Source organism: Pleurodeles waltl, chromosome 6 (genome assembly GCF_031143425.1).
Source record: "Pleurodeles waltl isolate 20211129_DDA chromosome 6, aPleWal1.hap1.20221129, whole genome shotgun sequence".
NCBI classification, from domain to species: Eukaryota; Metazoa; Chordata; class Amphibia; order Caudata; family Salamandridae; genus Pleurodeles; species Pleurodeles waltl.
Window position 1 is genome coordinate 830,884,507 of NC_090445.1, and position 27,129 is coordinate 830,911,635.

Below are 27,129 nucleotides of genomic sequence, written 5' to 3' on the forward strand. Positions count from 1 at the left end.
GAAGCAAGTGGTATATCTTGAGGGTAAGGATCTTTTAAATCAGGTTCTCAGTCCTTATTTAAAGCTGGTTCAATATCATTTCTGGCCTCATAAAACCCCCATCTATTGATTCTCTTAGCACCAAACTGTTGGACCTGGCCCGTTTTACAGGGTCATCCCCAAACTTTTTGACTTCCTCCTCCTATTTTTCTGACCTCTTTTTGCTGGCTTTAGGACTCTGAGCACTTTATCACTGCTGATCAGTGCTAAAGTGCATGTGCTCTCCCTTCTAAACTTGGTATGACTGGTTTACACCTGATTGGCACATTTAATTTACCTATAAGACCCTTGTTCAGTGGTATCCCTTATGCCAGGGCCTGTAAATTAAATGCTACTAGTGGGCCTGCAGTGCAGCTTGCGCCACCTACAGAAGTAGCCTTTCAAACCTGTCTAAGGCCCGCCACCGCAGGGCCTGCGTGCGCAGTTTCCTGCCACAGGGACCTGGCATCTAAATTTACTTTCCAGGCCTGGAACTCCCCTTTTACTACATTTATGTCTCCCCTAAGATAGGCCCTAGCTAGCCCTGTGGGCAGGGTGTTGTGTATGTAAAAGGTAGGACATAAGTCTTCATGTACTACATGTCTTAGTAGTGACAAACAGCCTATGTAGTTTCTCACTACTGTGGGCGCTGCTCCGATTATAGAATTGCATTGGATATGCCCTACCATATGTCTAGGTGGTATTGCCTGATCTATGAGGAGTGGCGTTGGCATGTCTAGTATGTTTGGAATGGTAGTGAGAAATGCTGCTTACTGGTGTAGGTGGATTTTCTTTTACCATTATAGAAATACCACTTCTAGAAAGTGAGCATTTCTCTGTGCTTATGACTCTTGTGTTTTGCAGCTTGACTCCCATCCACGTCTGAGGTAGAGTGACAGCTGGGCTTTGTGCATACTTCTCAGATAGCCAATACACAGGGAGGGTGGAGGTGTAACAAGAATGCACATTTTTAGAACACTTTTGGAACTGGGACTGAACCTCTGTCAGAAGGACTGCTGGACTACACCAAAGCCCTGCTGCCTAGTGTCTGCTGGGTGGCACAAAGGACTCATCTGGATTGTTTTTCTGCTTGTTGCCCTGCTGCCAGCTGCTTCCTGACTTGGGTTCCCCTGGGCACTGCTGAACTGCCAGGAGGGTCCACCCTGACCTGCCTTTAGGGTACCAGCCTCTTTCCCTACTGCTGCTTGGCATGTGCACATCATACCAGTGTTCTCCCAGGGGCTAGCAGGGGATTCCCCCGTTACCAACGCTGCCCCTGGTCTAGCTGTTATAGTGCTTGGAGAAGTGCTTTAGTCGTTATTGGAGTCCTTTGTTCCCATTGGCGCCGGAAGCGTGAGCAGCGCTCCATTCTTTTTCTTCATAATGGGTGAAGAGCTCTCTATTCTCTTTCTTTGTAGCGCTTGAGGAGCGCTTTTTTTTCACTTTTTGCTGTCTTGGGTACAAGGAATTGGCCACATAGCCCAGCGTGATCACCCTTCAGCTGGTGCGGCACTTCTCTATGCCATGCAGATCTCCTGCCCAGGAGGGCCGGGAGGAAGGAGTAAAGTGGCAATGACTGCCGGTAGTGTTTTGTGGAGTGTCGATGATTGCGCACTCCCTAGTGCCCCTGGGGCACAAGTGGGCCTGCATCCCTGCAGTCGGAGTAGCGAGCACAGTCGCGCTCCGCTTCTTGAACGCAATCACCACCCAGCCTGGGATCACTGGAGAAATATGGCAGGCCTCGCAGTGTGGGGGCAGAGTCTCTTGCAGCCAATTCCCCCACCGGGGACAGACACGAGAGGGGGAGAGCGGTCGGCTTTGTCCTCGTGGTGGTGTTCTCCCGGTGAGGCCCACCTACAGTTTTGGCCACTGGGTGTGCCTGTGCTGGGCTGCGGAAGTCTCTGGGCAAGAGAGGCTTCCCTAAGGAGCCGATGGTAACAGGGAGAGGCCACGCTCTCCTATCATGTACTGACTGCCCTGTGCAGAGCCCTGAAGTGATAGCCGGGCCGGTTTCGATGGTTGGCATCTAGGGGGGACCCAGGGAGGTTGCCCCGCCATCATGAGAACCGTGTGGTGGGCATACCTTCAGGGGCATTAGTAATCTCATTTGCAGGATGGGGTGGGGGGACCTCGACAGAGGTCCTGTCCCTGCCAAGCCCCTTTTGTTCAGTTCACCACCCCAATCATAAACAGGGGGGAGGGGGGCTCTGTAATGTTGGCAAGTGACTTGTTGTGGATCCTGGCGGATAATGTACTTTCCTACCTTATTTTTTGCACCCATGGTTTCTGCATTTTGCTTCACCAATCTGATTATGTTATTTTTTTTTTCAAACATCTTTTTATTGCTTCAAAGTGCTATACATAGCTAGCCGCCGAAGGCGATCGTTAAGGCACAAAAAGAGGAGCATTGGGGATAACATCTTTAAACATTAACAGTGATTTACATATTCAACATCAACCTAAATCATTCCCTGTAGCGTGAGATAGCCAATACCTGAAGGCGCCGGGGAGGGCAAGGGTTGTAGACAATAATATTCTGATAGGAGGGGGGAGATATGGGGGGAGATATGGGGGGGGGGGGGGGGGGGGGGGGGGAATGTCCACGCGCAGAATAAGGATTTGTTATGTGAGCGTGTTGGTGATTGGTAGTATAGCCTAGCTGTTTCAGGTGTGGTATGGGGCAGAGATGGGTCGCAGTGGGCAGAATCACGGGTGTGTCCAGAAGCCCTTACACGCCGGTATGTTAGTGGTGTACACTTTCATATGGAAGCAGCAGCGAACGCTACAGCCGTCGCCAGAACAAGATACGAATTCAGATCGATTGAGAGAGGGGGGGGAAATCAGCCACTCAACCTCGGTGGCTTATAAAGAGACTATGGTGGGCGAGTGTCGTCCCTGACCTCCAACATGACTATAAAGGCGTCCCATACTTCAGAGCCACCCTGTGCCAGCCCTCTATGTTTTAAGCTTTGCAGTGTCTGGGACTCGGCTTGAAACTGCTTTGGTAATATATAAAGCCACTCTTCCTGTTTAGGGGCGTGCAGTGCCTTTCAATTAATTTCAATTTGTTGTTTAAAAACTATGTAAGCCAGATCATTGAATCTATGTAGTTGTTTGTCTTTGTTGGCGCAACGTCCCAATCCCAGTAGGCAAGACTCGGGAGTCGGCAGCAGTGCGTGGGAAGTTATGTCAGACACTATATCGGTGACGAGTTGCCAAGCAACGACCAGCGGGGGCAACTACATACCATGTGGTAAAAAGTTGCTAGGGGGAGCGCGCATCGGGAGCAAGCTGGGTCCGAGGCAAGAACATGCGTTTTATGCGGGAGGGGGAAGGTAAGTGCAATGTAGATAATTGAATTGAGTGTAGCGAAGTCTGGCTTTACGGGAGACAGTCTTGACCGAGGAAAGCGCAGTCGACCAAGCCCTCAAGGACAGGGGGCAGGCAGCGACTCGTCCCAACGGGACTTTGCGCGATCTAGGCACGGAAGAGCATCCTGCAGGAGCACGGCGTATAATCGTGACACCGCTCTCCTACTGTCACCCACTGAGAGGAACTGGGTGAGGATCTGCGACACGGGAGGTTCAGTGTCACCCTGGCCCCACGATATATGAAGATGGTGTATAGTGCAGTATGCTAAGAAGTTACCGGCCGGTATCTTGGTGTGGGTCCGCAACTCGTTGAAAGTTAGTAGTGTGCCTTCAGAATAGAAATCGCCAGTCGAGGTGAGGCCCGCCGCCTTCCACGGGGACATGTGGTGTGCTAACAAGAGTCGTGCATCAAGCAGAAGTGCCAAGGGGTACTTGGGAGAGTATGGCAAGCGAGGGCCCCCGCCATGGACATAGCGTAGCCAGCACGATCTTGCAGTGGTCAATACTGTGTTGCCATGTAGTGGGAAGGAGGATTTGTCTGACAGCCAGGTCAGTAATGGTGTCTGAGCTAGGGAGTTGAGCAGGGTCGATTTTTTTCGCCCGTTGGGTAATCGCGCAGCCAATCTGCTGGCCACTGCAGCTGAACCGCAGCGTAGTACATTTCAAAATTAGGAACACCCAATCTGCCCTCAGTCTGTGGATGTTGGATCGTAGATGAGGCAGCGCAGTGTCTGTTCCTACCCCACACAAAGTCCGTCAGGGTGCTCTGTAGTGTTTTAAAGCATGAGCGTGGCAAGACAAGGGGGAGCGCTGCAAAATAGTAAAGTAGGCGAGGAAGGATGATCATCTTAACAATAGAGACCCTGCCCATGGGGGAAAGGGGAAGTGTTCCCCAAAAAGGCAGGGAACCCTTAATGGAACGGAAGGCTCTGTCCATATTGCTTTACCTGAGGTCCTCGAGACAGTGGTATTTCTGTATGCCCAAGTATTTAAAGGTGGTATGACACCATGGCAGTTGGTGATGTGGTAATACCAATTGGAGTTTCGGAGGCACTGGAGATAAGGGGAAGATGCAAGATTTGGACTTATTTACACGTAGGCCAGAAATATCTGCGTAGGAGTCCAATAGCTCCGTTACCTGGCTTAGTGACGACGTGTGGTCACGTAGATAAAGGTGTCATCCGCGTACAAGAGATTATATGAAATGTATGTAGTTCTGGGATGCCCCACCGCTGTGCCTGTAGTCTAAGGTGTATGGCTAAGGGTTCCATGGCCATGGCGAATAGTAGGGGGGATAAGGGGCAGCCCTGTCTGGTGCCCCTGGAGATGGGGAATGAGTCTGAAATGATTTGCCCCGTTTTGACGTGAGCTGATGGATTGGAGTAAAGGATCTTGATCCATGCTATGAATCCAGCCCCCAACCCCAGCGCTGCGAGGGATGGGAAGAGGAAATCCCATCTCAGAGTATCGAAGGCTTTTTCTATGTCAAGTGACACAGCGACTTCGCTGCTGATAGGGGTTGGAACGGTGCGATGTAATATACGGATCAGTCTCCTAATATTGTGGGAATTATTCCTACCCGGTATGAAGCCTGATTGGTCCTCGTGAATTAAGTGAGGAATGTGTGGGAGAAGCCGTTTGGCTAGGATTTTCCCTAGTATTTTGCAGTCAGTGTTTAGTAACGAGAGGGGACGATATGACCGGACATCAAGGGGGTCACGGACAGATTTCGGCAGTACCACTATGAGGGCTTCCCGTATGGATGCAGGTAGTGTGCCGTGGGACTGCGCCTCATTATAGACCTGGAGTAGGGGCTGCAGGAGGTGGGGCGCTAGCGATGCGAAATACTCTGGCAACAGACCGTCCCAGCCCGGGGCCTTACCCCTGGACAACTGAGATATTGCAAGGCGGATCTCCTCGACCTCGATAGGTCCGTTCAGTGTGTCCGCCTGTTCTGGAGGCAGGTGGCGGAACTGTAGGGAGTCCAGAAAACCAGCCATAGTGTACGATAGTAGGTGTAGAAGGCCTCGTTGATTGCCCCTTGGGTGTTTACTAGTGCGCCTGAATCCAAGTGGATCTCGCCGATGGGCGAGGACTGGGGATTGTCGCAAGCCAGCCATGCCAACAGGTGGCCTGATCTGTCGCCCTCAGCGTACTGGCGTGTAGTGTAGTGACAGTGATCATGCTTTAACAATCTATCGTCAGCCTCCCTACGGTCTGCGCGTATGGATATGAGTGTGTCCGCCGCTTTCTCGCCTCTGGCAACAGCAATCTCTTCAGTGCGTAGTTTGGACTCTAACTGGGACAGTTCCCTGGCTAGTACCCTGCGGACCTCGTAGGAAGCCGTCATGCAGTGTCCCCGTATCACCACCTTATGTGCATCCCACTCCGTTGCCCTATGTGTGGTCGTGTTTAGGTTTTGTGTAAAATAAGTTGTCAGGCATTGCGCTAGGTGCACCCGAAAGTGGGGATCCGTCAGGGCCTCTGGTTGCAGGCGCCATGTTGGTATCCGGGTCCTCGGGCGGCCCCAGTCCAGCGCCACCTGTAGGGGGAAGTGATCCGACACAGTTTGTGCCAGGTAAGTGGAAGCGTTGATCTTGGCTAACATTGCAGAAGGGATAAAGAATAGGTCGATCCTTGTGTGCAGGTCATGCACCGGGGAGTAAAATGAGTACGCATGGTCGGTCGGGTGTCGCAGGCACCAGGCATCGTTAAGGCAATTTTTTACGCTCCATGTGTCAAGCTCTTGTGAAACCTGTCTGCTCGGGGCGTAGGGCAGGAGAGGATAAGAGCGGTCAAGGTGAATATCTGGGACGCTATTAAAGTCTCCGCCCCAGATGCTCTCCACAGTGGGGTCTCTGAGCAAGCCAGCTGACACTGCCTGTAGAAAACTCTTTTGGGAGGTGTTGGGTGCATAAAGAGCTACAAGAGTCAGCGGTTTACCATCTAGGCAACCCTCTGTCGGTATATAGCGGCCATCGGGATCGAGTCGGGTATGAGAGATCGTGTACGGGACATTTGGTGCTATCCAGATTGCCAGTCCTTGAGCGAAGGACGAGGTGACAGTGCCCACGAGTTGTCCTTTCCAGTTGGTGCGCACCCTCTCTATCGTGGTTGCAGTCAAGTGAGTTTCCTAAAGCATTGCTATGTGGACAAGGTGACGCCTTAAGAAGCTGTATATGCGCTGTTGCTTACGAGGATTGGACATACCCCGAACGTTCCATGAGATTATGCTATAGCGTGGGGTGTGTGACTGAGGTTGTATAATCATAGCTAGGTATTATGTTTGAGCGCAGGGTGGTACCCCAGTGCTGCACCCTCATTGCTTGTGGGATATCCTTTGGTGTCCTCCCCAGAGCGTAATTTACGAAGCGGGCGCCGCGTGGGAACCCACCGTACCCCTCCCAACCTCCAGGCGCGCCATCAACAGGGAAACCAATAAAAATACAGAATAGGGAAACCCCCAAAAAGTGGGGAAGGAAACGTAATCCAATACATAGTAACTATGTGAAAACAAAAAGTGAGGCCCGTAGGCCCGCAAGAAAGGAAACTGGTCCATATGGTGCGGGCACGGTGAAGAGTCACAAACTACGGAGGACCGGCCACCTAGGCATCCAATCTGGCCACCACCACCTCGGATCCTGCACTAGTCGTTGCAGGTATGTGATCCGCATTCCCATGCAGTTGCGCGTTGGTCCGAAGTGTCTCGGAGCGAATAAAGTAGGACAGAGTGGTGAGGGAGTGACTTGGGGTTTTATCTCCTGTGAAGGAAGTGGCAGCGCGGGACCTGCGGGTCAGATGTCATCTGCAGACCGCGGAGTGAGCGACGGGCCCTGGTGGGAGTCCCCAGCGTCCGAGGAGTCGACCTGGGTGGATTCAACGTCAGTGTCCGGCAATGCACTACGGGCCGAGTAAGGGTTGGAGGCAAACTGCATGGCTTCGCGCAGTAGGCGTGTGCGCTCCTCTACCTGTTGCGCCTTGGTAGGCTTGGTGCCCGATCGGGCTCGGCGATCTAGCTTTCTTTTTGGGGGTGCCCAGGACCATTCCGAGCTCCCCTGTCGAGTGGGCTGAGCCAGCCCCTTTGCATACAGCCAGGTCCAGACATCCTCCGAGGAAGCCAAAACATGCACTGTGGAGCCATCCTGTATCCGTAGTTTCGCAGGGAAGAGGAGGGCGTATTTAATGAAGCACTAGGTCTCTGTCTCGATAGTTAAGGAAACAGGCGACCAATGGGCGGGGGTGGGCTCCTGGTGGCGGAGGTCTGCCGGGGACTCTTTGTGCCCATTCGATCGAGAAGAATTTCGGCACAATGTTCCGTAGGATGGTGTCCGTTAGCCAGCCTTCCAGAAATATTTCTGTGCTGGGGCCCTCGGCTCTCTCAGGGAAGCCTACCAGGTGAATATTGTTGCGCCTTGATCTGCCCTCCGCGTCCTCGGCTCTGCACCTGAGTTTGTCTACCGCAGTGGATAAGTGGGCCATTTGCTCCTCGAGGGATTTCACGTCTGGGGTCAGCTGTGCTATGTTACCCTCTGCCTCCGCGACTCTCTCAGCCAGTGCACAGTGATCCGTTTGTAGTAGGTCGACATCAAGGGCAACAGCATCGATCTTCGTTTCGAGAGTACTTTTGGTGTCCATACTGGCTTGTAGCGCCCTCTGCATTGTATGGCCCTGTAGGGTTGACTCCAACTGGCTCAGCGCTCAGGCCGTCGAATCCGGAGCCCCGGATGACGTTCCCGGCATCTCCGCGGGCGGCGCTGGTGTCTTAGCGGGTCGCGTCTTGCCCATCCGGGTATCCAGATGTCAGTGTAGAATAGGTCCGGGGCTCTCAGACTGGGCAGCGCACGTTTTTTTGCGTTTCCGAGGAGTGTGGCCAGTGAGCCGACAGAGGGCGAGGCGTATGCAGTACCTGGTAATTGAAGGGTTATTGGTGCTGCAGACCGGTGCCGTGAGTTAGTAGGGTGAACAAGTCGGGAGCAGGTGCCGACCCCTGCGGTGGGATGAGGAGAAGGAGCAGGGTGATGACAGGAGGATTGAGTGCCCTACTGGTCAAGTTGTCAGTATGGGTCCCCGGGTTCGCTGGGCCCCGATGGCGGCGGGAGGTAATCCAGTTGAATTAAATATGGCATGCTTGGGACAACAATGTTGCTAGCGCTAGAGGAGGGCCAATATTTCCAGTGTGTGGCTGGCTTCCTAAGAGGCGTGGGCTTTAGGGGCAAGGGCCTGCAGCAGTCTCCTCTGCAGCAGAGGTCAGTGCTTGGGCGCTATGGCGACAAGGTACCCCAATGTGCGTGCAGGGTAAGCCGTGGCTCGATAAGTGCCACCGATTCCTCACCTCGTCGCTGCACAAGCCCTAGGCTACGATCCTGGTGTCCAGGGGATAATCACAGTGTTCCACGCCGCAGGGGGATGGATGGATGTGCTCGGTGGGCTGCGGAGGAGGGTGAAGGGCCCCCGGGGCGAGCCGTGTACTCAATGCCAAGGAGAGACTCACCGCTGGCATCGCGCCGGCGAAAGCTCCCGTTCGGGCATCCTTGTGGGTGCTTTCTTCCTGAAGGATACGTTTAAAGTCCTGCTTATAGAGAGGCAGAGTCGGTCTAGGCCCCTCAGGCCGCACGCGTTGTCTGCAGTGCGCGCCGGAGGTGCTGCATTGCAGCGTGTCTTCCCGGACTTGCAGGCCAGTAACAGGCCGCAGCACCACAGAGTGCGTGGGGTCCGGCGGGTGTGGCTCCGAGAGTCACCCCAGGGGAGCCTTCGAAATTCGGGGCCGAGCGCACCTCAGACTTAGGGCAGGCGCCGGGGCCCCAGCAGGGAGCATGAGCCGGCGAGCGCACTCCGCGAACTGAAAATGCGCTCAGATCGGAGTGCGTCTCACTTGGATCCAGGTGACTCTTTCGCGGGGGTCTCCTCAGGTGGTGGGGCAAGTGGCGGCCTGCCAGGAGGACGGGGGGAGCCTGGAATCAGGATAAACACGTGACCGGGAGCAGAGCCGCGAATTACACAACCGCTCCGGTCGCCATCTTGGACACGCTCCCCCAATCTGATTATGTCATATGCGGTCTTGGCCTTGTTGGGGTGATATACAGATGTCAGGATTGGCGTGACATTTTACAGGGGAGGGTAGGTTACGCTTGTGGATGACATATGCCCTGAGGAAATGTTTCCATGTTAGGTGCATTTATGTTGGTGATAATGATAACTTGTCTTTTGGGGAATGTTTCATTCAATGTGCAATCATGATGATGTCTGGGCATCGCTAATAATATTTTTATTACGTCATGTGCATTTCAAGTGATAAGGATGACCTAACTGCTGCTGGTGTTGCAGAATCCCAGTAACCTATGTGTTTATCTGACTACTGCTTGCTTTCGCAGGAGGTTGGTAACCTGTGTGGTGTTCTGACAACTGCTTGTGTAGCAGGGTATTACTGATACATGTGTTTGGTCTAATGATATTTTATGCAATACAGTATATTTTTATATAACTTTTTGTTGCGTTTCCTTTGTGGTGTATTTATTGTGTCACGTGATGTGCAAACGCTTTACAGATTGCCTCTGGGTAAGCCTGACTGCTTGTGCCAAGCTACCAAGGTAGGAGTTATCTTGGGTGTGCAACTCTCTTGCCCTGACTAGAGTGGTGGTCCCTGCTTAGAGAGGAGGTGCCTACCCTAGACAACCAGAAACCCAATTTCTAACAAAAACCACTTGGCACTGAAATGTTTACCCCAACTTTGACTTAAATTTCTGACTTGTCTGTTAGTGCCAGGTAGGTTGCTCGGCTGTGGAACATTCCATGGCACACTTGCAAGAACATTGACAAATGGCCCCTCTGTGCAGACAAAGACGCAAGAAGAGAAAGTCAAGATGGGTGGATGGCATAACAGTTGCATTCCTGAGAGAGGTAGGGAATGCTTACAAGGTGGACATTGTCCTTCTTTGTCTTCTTGTTGTGGGGAGAATCTTTGCTATGAGTATTTCGGACTAAGCAAAAAGGCTTTTTGGTCTTAGAATGGTGTGCAGGGAAAGCTTTGAATGGACCGTCCTGCTGACTGTGGATCTCATTTCAAAACAGAGCCTACAAGCAAAAAGGTCACAGTGAGGAGGAAGGTAGTACAGACACCTGCAGTGCCCGTCTTGAACCTATATCTCACCTGTCATCTCAACATCTTACTGAATACAGAAACTGAATGAGTCTGTTTTTACCTCTAAGGAGACAGGCAAAGGTCAATGTTAAAAGACGAGATAGCCATAGAGATTGTGTCCCACACAAACTCTTGGGAAAAGCATCACTGGACAAATAAAGCATGGCTTTGGAATGTAAAAATAGTGTCAGAAAACATCAAAGGTGATCCTTGCTTGTGCTCTGTTAAGTCCGTTGAAAGAACGGACACAATTTGATTGAAAAAGAAAAAAAAACGTATGTATGAAGCTAGGTCTACATCATCAGCTCCATTAATGAACTCATGAACACGGACTAGATCCCCTAAAAAGTGGGCTTCCAGAACATTTTAATCAAGAAAAACAACTTTTACAACGTGTATGACTATATAAAAGGCAAATTATATGTACTTACATTTTTTAAATATACCCAGTTTCAATTAAAAGCTGACACAAAAAGAGCTTTTAGACTCCAATAATCAAAGCTGCAACTTTTCAACAAGACATGTTGGACAGAGAATTGGCTAATGGGTAGTAGTCTGTGTATGTAGTTACAACACAGGACTATGCCTTTACCACTGCAGGCTAATCCCCCTCTCTCCCAGAGAGCACCGCTTACCCAGAGCTGCCACTGTAGCAGAAGTATAATAAACATCTTTAAGAGTGAAGAAGTACGAGATATGAGTAAAGGTTTGGTTAGTGAAAACAGTCAGTAAACTAAATGCAGACTAAAAATAAATGTACCGACAATCTTCTGAATGTCAGTAAAGAGAACAAACTAGACTTGGTTGTGTGACAAAACCCACCTCTAGAATTGGCAATACAGAGATGAGTAAAATCTAATGATGCACTGTTGGAAATGCTGAGTTTTGGGAGCAACAATGAGGGACAAACAATGCTCAGGAAAGCGGTTTAGGTAGGGGCATTGTTGACAGACAGCAATATAATGATCAGTCTTAAATGCATCACTGATTACTACTAAAAAAAGACCAATTATATGTGGTGGTCTGCTCAGCAGCGGAAAGACAGCTGGCAACTTACCTGTGTAAACACATAATAGCCAGGTCCCAATCAGAGGAGCAAAGGTCTGGCCGGGCTTAGTCACCAAGGCAACCATTCCAAATAATAGAGCAGAAGCAGCTTGCTTCCTGCGATTCAACACAAAATCTTCATCCACAAGGTCAGTTATGACAAGGTTCAGAAGCTTGCATGTTCCCTCTGTGAAAACTCGGTTACTGTGTGTTGATTAAAAACAAAATAAATAAATGTGTTAGGTGACAAAATGAAGAGTTTCTAATTCAATAATAACACTGTTACTTGTACAGTGGCCTGGTTTAATATAAAAATGACCAATGGATAATGACTGGCTGCTGACACAGCAGATTACTCAGCACATAGAGTCTTTCAGCCTGTGGGATCCTAATGATTGTGGAATACAATGGCAATATGAACCATACTGCTTCACAAACGTACCAGTACAGAGTATGTGCAATCTCTTTCAAGGCATAGGTAGATTACAAAAAAATACATAACAGCTACAAATGCAGTTAAATATTACGAATTATATTTGGGACAGGCTTGGGCTAAGGCAAACGGGATTCAGAGAACAACTAGGACAAAGAGAACAAAAACGCTAGTGTTGACTTTCAGAGAACAACGTTAGCAAAAAGTGGATATCAGCGCAAATAGATATCTCAAAATTGGTCTGGAATACCATGCCATGCTTTGATTCTGAAGGAACGAACAGTGACCTCTTTTGGGAAGGGCTTTTCTGGAATGTAAAAACACTGTGCAAGACAAATGATAACCATACTCAGAAACAGTAGTTATGGTAAACTATCTATATATTGAACCATCATTACTAATAATGTAGCTAATTGACTTTAATATGATTACCATGATTAATACAGTAATAAGATAAAAGTCATCTTTTAAGCAAAGTTGTACACTATTTCTTCAGACGTACTCACAGCATATAGGAGAAAGAAGAAGAGATGTCTTCTCAAATGGCGTTTTTTTTAAATAAAAAGGTATGTATGTTAAAAATCTTATTCTTAAGCAACACAGACTAAGCATTGTGCTAATCCCCTTTTTTCGCCATGAACAGTAGCTCAAAGAAATAGACAGCACAAACAAGTTTGAATTTGGAGCTAAAATCAGGGGGTCACTCTCAGAATATATACATTTTGACATCTCTTGTGGGGAAGAACAGAAATAATCAATAAAGCTGATCGACACAACCTAAATGTCTTTGGCAGGTTAACGTTACAGTAAAACATTTCACAATCACAAATATATCTTAACGCCCCCCCACAGGAACGGAAACATAAGCACTTATTAAGATTTGGAACACTTGGTACTAGGGGTAGTGGTTTGCCACCAATAATAGAAATGCACCAATTTCAGACAGGACTAGATATGCCCGACTTCTTGCCCATACCACACTGCCTGCCTAATTCAATCAAGAGTAAAAGAAACAGTTTTAAAGCCTGATTTTTGCCCAATGTTGCTGGGGCGTCCCTATCATGCTGAAAGTTAGTTCTTCGTACTTCTTGTGCAGATTAGGTCTTTTAAGAAATTTTTCTTTACAACTTTATTTTATTCTGAATTTAATTTAGAGCCAGAACTGGACTGTCGAGGCTGAACATATCCACTTTTTAAATAAGTCATCTTTGCTTTAATGACCTGCATTCCAAATTGTATTTTGAAACAATGAATTGAAACAGTACGATTGTGATGAAGGCACAGTTAACTGATTAAGTACTGAAACATGATTATCAATATTGGGAGGGTTTAGGAATTACTTCTCAGTTCAGCTTATGCTTGATATCCCATCCTCAAGAACCATGAAAAAGTCTCCATTCTGTCAATGGTAGCAGGGTGTCTGAATATTGCCATCAGTGCTTGATCTTGCAGGTTGCAAGGCCAAACACAGGAACAGTGCAGAAAGGCAAGGTGGGTAAAACACTGTGAATCAATGTGATCAGGGAATTGAGAACGTAATATGAAGGGAGAATAAGCCAGCTGTACTAAACTCTGGTTCCAAATACCAGTTGGAATTTGCAACCAGAGAGCTATTTTGTGAACAGACTAATGTATTAATAGGTTGGGTTTGCAAATTACAATTTCTAGTGAGCCATAAATCGACCTTAGTAAGGAGGTAGGTCACAATTTAAGGACCACTAGGAATCACAGCCATCACAGGGATTAGGACTGCTAGGGTCATCAGACCTCCATGTCTATGTCTGATTTTCAATAAAGCATGTTTTTTATCAAATGCAACCTATTTTCCTGAAAGGAAAATGGGATGCATAAAAAAAGTAAACTAATGTTTTTTTTTTAAGAGTAGGCAGTGGGTTATGGATCCACTTCCTATTCTTAAAAAATATGTTTTTAACATTCTAACCTTCCTGTCTTCAAATGCATTACACTACACCTCTGTAGTCGGTAAAGTATTAATGTTTTGCAACCAGATTCCGGTCACAAAACATTAATATATACCATTCTGATTCAGTACTTGGAAGGGACACTTTAAATTCAGCCCTACCAAGCATCAAATAAGTTCACAAACCCAAATTGTGATTTGATAACTTGTTACCAAACCTCAATTTGGTGTTTGTACCTAAGAAAAAGCATTTTCACGAACATAAACACCCCGAATCTGCGAATTGGGCCATTTGCAAATGCAAAACACTTTGTATATCAGGCCCTGTGTGCTAACCCCTCTTCCTCCCACCCAAACATATTGTGTGAAAGAGAACAAAAAACACATCTCCGTGACTACATCTGCCCCAATGTAGCCATTTATGCAGTTTCATCTCACAGGTTCTTTTATGTAAGTGAGTGGCTTTATTGCTAGAGATTATACACCTTCAAAGATAAAACTTTAGGTGTTTTGTTCCATATTAACACTCAGCATTTCAACTACTTCTCCTAATTTATTATCCTCTAAAACACTGGCCAAATATACTATGTTTGAATGGGAATTTTAGCAATATTAATATTTGAAATCCAGCCTTGGAATCAGTTTGCCGGTAATCTTTAGAAGGTTCACAAAGTTTTTTTAACCTCTTTTTATTGTTTATTAGTTGTCATTAGTACAAACTTTGTTCGTGGTGTAGATTTTATACATGCATGTATCTAGTTATGCCTACAGGAAACAAGCCATGTTGCTGAGGATCATTATTTAAGAACAATCAAACTATAACAAGAACAATGGCACACACCGGTCATGCATTGTGGTTGATCGCTGCACAAGCCATTGAGGAGATATAGGAATATTTTGCCTGGACCACCCAGCTGGCACAGCCTCAGCTTATGCAGAGTTATCAGACTTGGGAATCTCCACTCCCCCTACCTGGATCAATGTCTGTGAAATCAAGGGAAGGTTCTCTTGAGATAGTAAGTCAGTTAGGGTGGTCCAGACAGATTTGGAGTACCTATTTTCATAGGTTGGATAAAGGACCTCATGCACATTCCACGTGCTTCTTCCTCAGCTCTAGCTCAGTATTCTACCTTGGTTTTCTATCTCAGGTGTGATGAACCTTTTAGATTTTTATTTCCTGGCAACCAGGTTTCTGGCCAGCGCCAAAGCAAGGTCCATCAGTTTGTCGCCAGCTTTTTTAGACTGTGGTCTTGGAACACCCCCAACAGACAGTTCTCTGGTGTCATCTTGATTTCCCTACCCCTGGTCTTCCTTAAGTGTGTATTGAGAGTCTGCCAGTAGAGATGTAGGCTACGGCAGCTTCACACCGCATGCAGGAAATTAGCAGACTGGGAAAAGCATCTGGGGAGTCTTGGGCCGCCTCCGTATGTATTGACAATTCTCTTATGGGTGAGGTATGTTTGGTGTAGGAAATTAAACTGGGTGTACTTCAGCCTAGTGCTAAAGGACACCCTTTGTGCATAATTCAATATCCTGTCCCATTTCTTGTTTTCTAAAGCGTGACCCAAGTCTTCTTCCCATCGTTGTCTCGCCTGTAGTGGGACTACCTGCACCCTTCCATTTAATGCCATGTGACCAAGTGTGCCCCATTTCGCATTGTCAAAAGCAAGTGTAGGACTGCGTGTTGTGGGGGTTCTCCTGCCCTCACATCTCAAAACTGTTTGAATGCATGCATATATGAGTGCCCCATACGTCAAAAACGGTCCGGGGGCAAGGTCACAGTCCTATATCATCTGCGTTAGGAACATGTCTGCCCCATTCAGATAACAGTCCCTCAAGTTCCGTCCAGTGTGTCAGATAGTGAGCTTTAACATAAAAAACAATGGCTTATTCTCCCCTCCCAACCACCCCTAACCCCAGGAAACCCACAAGAGATATTGCAGAGGAATAAAGGCCAGGGTTCAGTCAGTTTGACATACCTCTGCCAGCATGGCTATGGTGATTAGGATTTTTTTTTTCCTGGAGAGGCAATGCCCTCTTAAACAGGAGGGCTATCAGAGCTCCCTGATTAGGTTTCCTCCTGATATGTCCCATTTTCACCATTCCTTCTCCGTCCAAACAACGCGCAATCCACTGCAGATATGTAATACAGCCCTAATTCAGGAACACCGAGGCCCCGCTCAGTGACTGGATACTGAAATGTGTCTAGGGCAACCCTCTTCCTTCCTGTGTCCCTGATCAAATCTTGAACTATGGAATCCAGCTGTCAGAACCATTCCAGGGGACCCACACAGACAAATTAACAAAGAAATAGAGGAGCCTGGACTGGAGGGTCATTTTGTAAGGGCTATTCTTGCCATAAATTGGGAGCTGTAATTATATCCAAAATGCCATCAAGCCTTTGAGTGCCCGAAGCATAATCCCCAAACTCCCGTCCCCCCACAACAGCAGGGGAGTGGTATGTGCTTATCCCCAAGTACTTAAAGGTAACAGAGGCCCACCTAATTCCCAGCATTTCCACATGGGGTGGCTCTCCAGGAAGAGAGGAGTTTTGGAGTTGTTTGCTTTCATATCGGAGACCCTCCAAAATCTATAAATACCATTTGGGGTTGGGTCAAATCAGGTTCTCCATTTCTAATATAACATAAGATGTTGACTACGTATAAGGATAGCACATGGGTATCATCCCACATTGGAATACCTCTATCCCTGCACTCCGCACAAGCCACCACTGCTAGAGGTTCAATCACTATGGCAAATAGCAGCAGGGAGAGTGAGCAGCCCTGTCTGGTGCCATGATATGTCAGGTATTGTGAAGAGATATGCATACCTGTCTGCACCCTTGTGCCCTTGGATTAGAATACAGTGCCTCAATCCAGCGTGCTCCCAGGCCCATATGAGCCATGGTGGCTCCCAGAAAGCCCAACCATCCTCTATTGAATGTTTTCTCCAGATCCACATACGCGGCCAACGTCCGGGGAAAAGCACTGCCATCCATCTTGTCCTAAAGTCAATACAATCTCCTCCAATTATGTGATGGGCTATGCACTGGTATAAATCTTCTCTGATCCCCATTGATCAGATTTGTCATGTGCTTAGTGGCACGTTGCTAATATTTTGCTAAGAATTCTAAAGTGAAGGCTAGGCATGTAGAGCGGGCTGTAGAAGCTAACCATGTCTGTGGGTTTGCCTGGCTTTGGTAAGGTGATCACTAGTGCCTGATGTGTCTTCCCAGGCAGCTTTCCCTTCCCCAATGCTGTCATGTACATCATAGCTAACTGTGGGATGAGGAGGTCAGAGTATGTGTCGTAAAATTCAACCAGTAGCCCATTCAAACCTGGTCTCTTTCGTCTGGCCAGCTCTTTAATTGCTCCAGGTATTTCATTTTGGATTATCAGGCCTCCCAGTGCCTCTCTGTCCCAAGGCCCACTGCAAAGGAATGAATCAACTGCCTCACTGGTTGTATCTAGTTGCAGACCATATAATTTCTCATAGTAGTCTAAGAACGTATCATTGATTTGGCCCTGTCCATACACCATGGTGCTGCCGGTCCCCAGGACACCTAGTACTAAAGGCCTTCTTGACTCCTGTTTAACAAGCCTTGCCAGGAGCTTCCAATCAGATGGTAGTTAAGCTTATCAATAAGTTGAGTGTTTTCCTGTTTTAGTATAGTTAAGCCTCTTTTTGGCTTCAGGGTTGATAGTCACTTCCAGATCTAAGTCATATATAGTGTTATCTAGCCTAACTAGCTCAGTGTTCAGTTCCTTCCGTATTCTCACTGTCTTGCCACAGGGTGTCCAACTACCAACTTAAAGGCTTCATATTCAGTATGTGGAAGTGACACCATTTGGTCGTTCATCACAAACTATTCTGAGATCACTGTACGCAGAGATTTGCTGTGGGGAGTGTTGCCAGGGCACTAGGCTGTAGTCTTCAGGTGAGCACCGGTGGGAAGGGCCACACCACCCGCATTGTCACCATGAGGTGGTTATGGTCAGAGATGGTTTTCCCAGATATTCTGACATTACCAGGGATGGGCTTATCCAACTCAAGTCTAACACATGTGGATATTGTGTAAGCTAGAGTAATATGAAAAGTCCTTTATCTCGCCATGGTGGAGCTTACAGGGATCTAGTAGCTCACAGCTGTGTACCCAGCTGGTATCTCCCCCTCCCCCTTCTCCACTGCAATGAATTGTACCAAGTTGTAGTAAAAGGGTGTCTAGAAAGTCTATCTGATCATGATTTGGGTCATATAGGATACCTAAAAGTATCTCCTGCCCATCCATCCTGCCTGCTACCAGAACCAATTTGCTTTCTTTATCTATCCTAATATGTATGGGTGAGAACAGGACTCCATGTCTAATCTAGATCAAGGCACCTCTTGCATATGCGAGTTGCAAAAAAAATGCCCCCTCCATCTATGCTGCAATCCATCAACCTCCTGTCCGGTAGGTGCATTTCCAGCAGGCAGGCAATGTGTACCCCACTCATTCTAGTGTATGCAATCACTTTATGCCACTGTGGATCCAAACCCAGCCCTCAAACATTTCAAGAGATGACGTAACTATTTACAGGCTTTTCCATGATGTCTTACACTAAGGATTCGTGCCTCTCGACCCATCTATGGTGCTGATGCACAGTGTAACCTTAAGAACATCCTGTGTGCACCAATAACCTCAACTCCCGGTTCCCAGGAGGGTTAGGCAATGACCTGCTGTTCTAACAACATTCTGAAAAAGCTGAGCCCTATGAACCACTGGCTCACCCTGGGGGCTGGGTATGTTGACTAAAGCAGGGCTGTGAGGGCTCAGTCTTCCTATCCCCTCCCCACAATGACACAGATATTCAGCAAGTGCTAGAGCCACGGAAGGAATGTTACTAACCCTGTAAGTATCTATTTGTACCGTGTAGTACCGTAGGTTCATCTTCCTAGCGTACTCCTGCCATCCAGTGTTGGGATCGGACGCTGCAAGTTGTTTTCATTCTGAGAGTCTTTCGAGTCATAAGGTATAGCGACTCCTCCTATAGTCTGTATTGCGCATGGTCATTGACTCATTTGTTAGATTGTCTCTGGCCCAGGGGGTCAGCTTAGGATAGAGCAGTAAATGAGATAGTAAAGATGAAGATGCAAGTTATATTTGAAAAAGATAAATGTTGAGTAGCAAAGTGCATTCATCAGTCATTAGCTGCTAAGTGTAACTGAAAGGAGGAATAGGCCAGGCCTGCCTGTTGTAGATGGAGTAGGAAGCAAATACTATTCTGTACCACAGGGGAGAGCAATTGGATCTGTTTTGTTAAATAAAAGTGCATAAATCTTTTCCATTATGCTGCATAGCATGCCTGTGTGGTAGGCATAAGGGCTTGTTTTAGAATGGTCATACATTCTTGTGGAGGATTCAAGGATCCAAATTCTAGGACTTCAGGAGCCAAATCGTAAGATTATGTTTTTTGGGGCTGGGTTGACCGACCCTGCCCTGCTCCTAAGTTAGAAAGTGTGACGAGATCTGCAACTTTTCGCATGGCACAACTGACAGCTATAGCAGAGTTGTTTGAGTTCATCTTGGAGCTACAAGAATTAGTGTGAGGGATCTTTGCCTGAGCTTCTGAACCAGGTACGGAATAAGTGGTAGAGGAGGAAAAGCATAGGCAAATATCCGTGACCAGTTGATCAGCAGGGCACTGCCCTTGGACAGAGGGTGAGAAAACCTGGAGGCAAAGCTTTGGCATTTCACATTCAGTTGTGTGGCAAAGAGATCTACTTCTGGGATACCCCACCATTGGAAGTCAGAGTGGAATAGTGCTGTGCCAATTTCCCACTGGTGTACCTTTTGTTGCAATCTGCAAAGCATATCTGCAAGGTCGTTGTCCACCCCGGGTACATAGTATGCTAGGAGGTGGATGTTGTGATGATGTATGGCCCAATGCCATTTACACTGAGCTATACAAGACAGCTGTATGGACTGTGTGCCTCCTTGTTCTTGTATGTAATAAATGGGGGTCTTGTTGTTAGTGTGAACTAGAACCACTTTGTGGTGAAAATGTTGAAAAGCTTTAAGAGTTAACTGAACTGGAATAAGCTCAAGGTGACTGATGAGTAGATATTTTTGCATTGGAGACCACTGCCCATGCACTGTGAGATCTTGCATGTGCACTCCTCAACCATGTAAGGATGTGTCTATTGTAATGGTTACTTGCGAAATAAGTGCTCTGAAGGGCCGAGCCTGCAACAGATTGTTGCTGTTTTACAACTGCAGAGAGCAATGGGTCGCTGGCCCTATTAACACTAGATCCTGTAGGTGCCCCTCCACTTGAGACCATTGTGACTGTAGACAATATTGTTTGGGGCGCATGTGTGTGTGGCACTATGGAGATATATGAGGCCATCGTACCTATAAGGCTTATCACTGTGTTGACTTTTTTGTGACAATGGGGTTGAAAAAAAGGCCATGCAAGCTGCATCTTTTGCACTTTTGTCGGATTGGGATAAGCTTTAGCTGAGATGGAGTTTAGGGTAGCACCGAGGAATGGCTGAATCTGTAAGGATTGTAGGGGAGATTTTGTAACTTTGAGTGTGAAGTCCAGATTGTGCAGAAGGTTGATTACTTTCTGCGTGTCCTGCAGACATTGTAGTTTGCTTGCATTCTTGATCAGACAAACATCTAGATGAGAACACGTGTGCCCCCACTTCTGAGATGAGCTGCTACTACTCTGAGATATTTTGTGAATACTCTTGGTGCAGTAGTTACTCCGAATGGCAACACTTTGAACTGATAATGTTGCCCACTTACTTGAAAATGGATGTATCGCAGATGGGCTAGGTGTATTGGTATGTGAAAATAGGCAGCCTTGAGGCTTATGGTGGTCATGAAGTCTCCTTGATGTAGCACTGGTGTGGCATCATGAAGTGTAACCATGTAGAAGTGCTATAAGATGGACTTGTTGAACGGCCCAAGGTCTAGCATATGCCTCAAGGTGCCATCTTTCTTAGGAATGAGGCAAAATAGTGAGTACATCCAGTGTCCCTGGTATTTCTTTGGTACTGTCTTTCTGGCCCCCTTTTGAAATAGAGCTTGATTTTTTTCTTGTCGGACCATGAAATGTTCTCTTGACATTGTGCCCAAGGTGAGATATTGGGTAGAGATGATATGAGTTCTAGAAATATTAGTCTTTTATTATAAACAGGACCCACCAATCTGAGGTGACTTGCTCCTAATCTGAGGGGAAGTCCTCTAGCCTTCCCCTTACTGGTGTTAAGTGTTCGGGTGGGGTGGGTTGGGTTGGGGGGGGAACAGACAGAGTCACTGCTTAGTGGACGTGGTTTCCTTGGAGGTGGATCCACAACCTCGACCACCATTGGTATTGCATCTGTAGTGTGCTCTGTGATATGACCCTCTTGTAAACTGGGATTGATAGGGGCCTTGCTGCTTTGCATCTGTAGAGGTTGGTGGTTTGGATGCCCCTCTGTACTGACCCTTTAAAAAAAAAAACCTTTGTTGGTATGTTTGTAAGGCACCCATGGCTTTGGCAGTGTCCTTTTTATCTTCTCTGGCATTTTGTTCACTTGTGGGTCAAAGAGGTTTTTCTCAATCAAAAGGCAATTTGAGGAGATACTGCTGGACGTCAGGTCTAAACCCAGACACCCTTACCCATGTGTGGAGTCTCATTAGGATGCTAGTGTTGACTTCCCTAGCACTGGTGTCAGAGGCATCTGAAGCACACTGGATTGTTATGTTAAAGATAATTTCCCCCTCTTCCACTAGTTCTGTTACTCCTTATTTATATTCTTTGGGAGGGTGCTCTAATAATTCCTTCATTTCACCACACTGTGCTTGATAGTACCGTAAGAGAAGGCCTGCTGAGTTGGCGATTCTAAGGTGGTTTGCCACCTGCACTGCAACTCGTTTACCTGCATCATATTTCTTGTTCTCCTTGTCTGTAGGCGGAGCATCCCCTGTTCCTTGACAGTTGGCTTGTTTCCTTGCTGCAAATACTACAACAGAATCAGGGGGGACATGTCCCTTCAAATATATGTTGGGTCAGTTGGAGAGGGTTTATATTTTATTTTAAAATAAACCCTAGGTGTTAAGACCCTTGATTTAATGGGTTGCTTAAATATATATGGTGTGGGATGGAGCATGTGCATATTAACATTATGATATTCAGCAGACCTGCGTAGTACCTCATAGTATGTGGCGGTGGAAGGCACAAGTTGGGAAGGTTTAAAGGGGTACAGATCTGGATCTGTACCCCCTTGTGGGTCGACATGATGGTCCTCCCAGGGCTCATGAGGTGTACCAGGACCACCCTGTGGATCTGGGAGGTATGGATTGTAGTGGTGGCCTATGTCCTTACGTTTTGCCCTAAGCTGCTATCCCCTAGTGAAGAGGTGCCCCTGTCCTTACGTTTTTTACGTGAGGGCTTCTGTGATTGGGCATCCCATAATCTCCTCCTCAAAAGTCTTTTTGCGTTTTGGTCATGTATCTGTAGGTGGGAGAGGTGGTTTTGTTACCACCCTGCCTATAACTGGGTTTATAACCATAATCTTTTGCCTGGCATCGAGCTGTTCTTGTAGCTTGGTTAAAACAGGCTTTTTCTTGGGGTCTGTGTGGGCTTGCACTGTTTTCCATACAGACATTGTCTTAGGCATCAACAAAGTCTTTAATTCATGGATGTTTTCGATGTCCATGGGCTTTTCGCTGCTGATGGTGATCTGGTGTCTGATGGTGGCTTCGACTCCGACTCTGGTTTTGGAGCGGACAGTGGTTTTGACGTGGACAGCAGCACTGACTTGGGAGATGCTCTGGGTTTCTCAGACACAGTCTTATGTTTCGAAAGCTTCTTCGGCAATTATATATGTATTTTCCGACTCTAGCTTTGAAACTGGCTTTGACTTAGAAGGTGTTGGTGCTTTACGCTTTTCTGTTGCCTTTAAGGATGGTTTCGGTGGAGGGATGACTGTCTGCTCCTTTGCCTTGTGCCGGATACCCCCTTTTCCCAAGGGCTGTATGGTTCTGTGAGCCTGCGCTTGCTCTTCTACTAGTTTTTAGAAGGCTTTCACTACAGTACTGAAATGTTCTGTAGAAGTGATATGTTTGGCCTCTTTCGTCTCTTGCCTGGAGTCGGACCTCTCTCTGCTGCTAGTGGAAAGAATGGGGACGTTCACCGGGGTGCTTCTTTGTGGTGTCATGTTGGGTCTCAATGTTGAGGCCTTGTTCTTCTTCTCTTTGCACTTGTTGGTCCCCGAAGATATTGGGGGTATCTTCAGCTCGCTGAGCCTGCATCGTGACATGGGCCCACCTCCTCTCACTACATTCTCGAAGAGTCTTTTGACTGAAAGGCCAGGTAAGCCTTCCCACAATGTTTCGTGGAGTTATGGGGAGAGGCAGAGGTTGCAGACTGGATGGTGATATTGCCTAGAGTATTGCACGTGACACTTGTGGCAGAAGCTAAAAGGCGTTTTTTCCATCACTCTGTGTGCGTCGAGTGAAGGAAGTCGATAGAAAATCGTAAAAGCTGAAGCAGAGCAGGGCCTAAGGCCGAGCCTGCAGAACACTGAAAAAATCAGTCAATAGCTGTTTTTTGGAGTGTCTCAGTCAATGGGCGATGTACATTAGTCACAGAGGGGTCGGTGAAACTGCATCTAAGTTTCGATCCCAGAGCTCCGAAGTAGATGTCCGAACCTGATCACTGAGAAAAACCATCTAACAAAGGACTAGATGACTATGCCCAATACAGAAAAAAGGAGGAGTCACCATACCTCATGACTTGAAAGACTTTTTGAACAAAAACAACTTGCAGCATCTGAGCCCAACACTAGAGGGTAGGAGTATGCTAGGCATATGCATCTACAACCAACATATGCTATGGATATTTAGAATCCCTGCAGGGCGAGACTGAGGCTTCACTCACAGAATGCAGCACGGCTAAGAAATCTCAGTTATACTATCTCTTTGCCTCAGGTGAATGGGGAATGAGGTATTCCTCACCAAAGTTCTTCTCCTGTCAGTCACTCCAGTAGTTCATATCAGAGGTCATCTGCCATTCTGGGGGTAATCTGGAGATGGCTGTCTGCTGTCTTGGATGACACTCCAGATTCGGAGTCTAAGGTCCACCGTTCAGAAGCCCTTGTGCTATCTTCCTCAGATAGTCATCTGCATCCTATCTCTGTGACCACAAGCATCACAGTGTTCCAGCTGTTGCGATGTCAGCTTACGGGTGCTTCCCAGGGTCGCCTTTTCCTGCATTTCCACCTCTTAGGCATCCGTGGATGTCAGTGTCATGGGTAAATACCCACTAGCCTGTGTAGTTTCAACCAGTCCCAGGCTTCCGTAGGTTCCATGAAGAACTTTGAGTTTAGCTGGAAACATTAAGGCATATTGAATAGTGGCCTCCCCAAATACCTTTTTCACTATTAAAAAGGAAGACCTTTTAGTTTGTGTCATTGTATAGTTCGTAAAAAGGTGACAGAGCAATATTCCACCATGTACGGACGTTGCTCCCTGGCTTTTTGCAGCAAGAAGTGTCTGTCCTGTTAATGAAGGAGCTTGAGGGCCATGTGTCCCCAAGGAGGGTTTCCGGGCAGACACCCTGTGCGCATTCTTAAGTGAAAAGACCTGTGTCAATCCAACAGGTGCCACCTCAGATCGCATCCATGTTTCCAAGTAGGAGATCATATCGGTGCCTTCAACCCTTTCTGCTGGCCCACTATACGCACATTATTTCTCCTCTGTCTCCTTTCAACATCATCTGCTCTCTTCTCCATATGGGAAACATGATCCATAAGGGCCCTAAGCAGCAGCAGCATCTCCCTACTCTTCTGTCTGAGCTTGTTGAGGCCTTCCTAGTTGGCATTTACCTTCTCCACCAGTTTTCGATAATCCACTCTGAGCACTCCCACTTCGAGAGTTCTACGTTGTCTGTTCTCTAAAGCTTGTTTTGAGGCAGTTGTGGCAGTTGGTATCTTGTCTAAGTGAAGTTATAGATAGTCCATTAATAGATTTTGTGCAGGTTGGGGGTGTTCCTCCCTGTCTCAGTCAAATCTACTCCCTCTCTAGCCACTGCCTGGAGTCAGTGTCTTTTGGCTGCTTTGATTTCCCCATGGTGTGTCACTGATAGCAGGGCTGCACGGGCAGGCCCAGGGGTCGCACACTAGCATTGTTGTGCCATTAGTTACCCTTTGTTGTACCCAGGGTTCCCAGATGTTCAGTCAGGTTTGCGAAATATTTGTCCCCTGAGTATGGCTGCTCGGTAATAGCAGCTTACTCCCACTTTTCCCAAAGAGACTTTTCACTTTCTCTCCATAGGGTAGCCCACGACTTCTCACAGACTTTAATACTGGGGTGCCACAATTTCTGCACTTCGAGGAGGCAGATCCTCGAGGACGCTGACATGTCACGGACCATCCCTCGGCATCAGCCATTCTAGGCACACTGCAGCCTCGCTGCCCACGTGGAAGGCCTTAGGGAAACGGGGCACCTGTGTACTCACTTCGTCCTTGACTTCAGACCCCAGCTCTTTGCCTAACTCACCTCTACGTTGGGTGAGGCCTGGGTTGTACCTTGTCCCTCATTGCCTGATTCGGGCACTGTTTTTTCCCCCAGCAGGCTCTGCTCTGCTTTTCCCTCATGCAGCAGTTTGAGTAGCGTGTGAGTTCCAGACAGGTCTCGCTGCAAGCAGCTTCCGCCACCATCTTGCTGCTTCTGCAGCAGCCCTTGACTTCATCGGAATCTATCTCTGTGCCTCTTGCACCATGCTTGGGACCTCTGGAGCCATCTGTGCATGTGAGAGACTTCCCCCTTCTGTCACAGGGTGCAGTTTGAGGGGAAAAGGAACATAAGCAGGGCTTTCAGGGAGGCCTGGCCCAAGAGTTCAAGCCTGTGCTTCTATAATCGTACATGAAAGCGTCTGCTAGATTTACTCAAACTTTGGTAAATTTTAGTAACTTAACACTGACTGACTTGCAGACTTGCGGTACACGACCTTGCCTTGCATTGCATTGCCAGGTTAATTCGAAGAAGGATTCTACCACTCGTCTCACGCCACTAGACTAGTGCTAAGAATTGTTGCCTCCTATCATCATACCCTTGTTAGAAGAGACAGTCATTGGTCTGCAGAGATCATTGGAAGCATCAACTTGCTATTGTGAGACTAATACAATTCTAATCAATCTCTCCAAATTCAAGACTGTTCATCTTCAGCTTCAAATTAATTAAAAGGGCAGCTTGGTGCCTGAATAAGGAAAACCGGGAGAGAGTGCTTTGGCAGGATGAAAGAGAATGAACAGCCCACCATGTGAAAGTACTCAAAACACTGATGTAAACACTAATCATGGCCTTTCAAATAGTACATAAGAATTTGGCTTGTCCAGACACTACTGCCCTAATGAAGGTAATGGATTGCAAATTAATGCTAATGTTGTCGTTTGGGTCAAACTTGATACCTGGCTGGATAAAGCACAATACAACTTCTTTTGAAGACTATTCTACTTATCTGATTGCACCTGTCCATTGCAAACCTGATTAGAATTTAATCTCATGAGACAACAACTGCAACTGAATGCAAGGTTCTCGTCATCCTGTGTTAAACTACAAAGGGCTCCAATGGGTCCCTGAATTATTACCTGTGCCAAATGAAGACACAGGAGAAATTACAATATACACAATACTTTAGCACCTCATTAGCCAACTAAGAGCATGGGTGTGGAATTCCTATAGCCCAACACCCAGGACATATTGTTTGGGGTCAAGGACAACAGGTTTTCATGTTTATTTTGTTATTGGGACAAGTATGACCCACCTTCTGCAGCACAACCCCGTTTACAATACCACATTATGGATCAGGGAAGAGCACTGACTGCAAATATGGTAATATTTGCGTCCAAACGTTAATGCTGTTCGAACTTTTATTTATGGTTCAATCATGCAAAGTATTCATTATTAGCATGAACACTCTAAGTAAATGTGGTAAGCTCGGACTGCACTACTGACAGTGCTTCCAGTATAAAAATGTGTACACTCATTTGCAAGGTTTAACAATATGATGCTATCTATAATGCTCCCAGCATGCTCTCTGGTTTGATGCAAATATTTGCAAAAGCTTAAAAGCTAGATTGGTGAACCTTAGCTTTCAAAATAAAATGTTCACAAAAACTGCAACTGGGGAAAAAATGTTTCGCTACATTACGGTGACATTTAGGTACT

General features: G+C 47.2%; 1 protein-coding gene across 1 annotated transcript in view; it reads right to left on the reverse strand.

Annotated features, from left to right (window-relative positions):
* The window catches only part of MFSD13A (major facilitator superfamily domain containing 13A), a 168,336-nt gene that overhangs the window by 10,807 nt on the left and 130,400 nt on the right, over positions 1 to 27,129 (reverse strand). Inside the window, exon 8 of the mRNA XM_069239515.1 lies at positions 11,585 to 11,778. Coding sequence (XP_069095616.1) covers positions 11,585 to 11,778 — 194 coding nt within the window. The remainder of the gene's footprint in view (positions 1 to 11,584; positions 11,779 to 27,129) is intronic.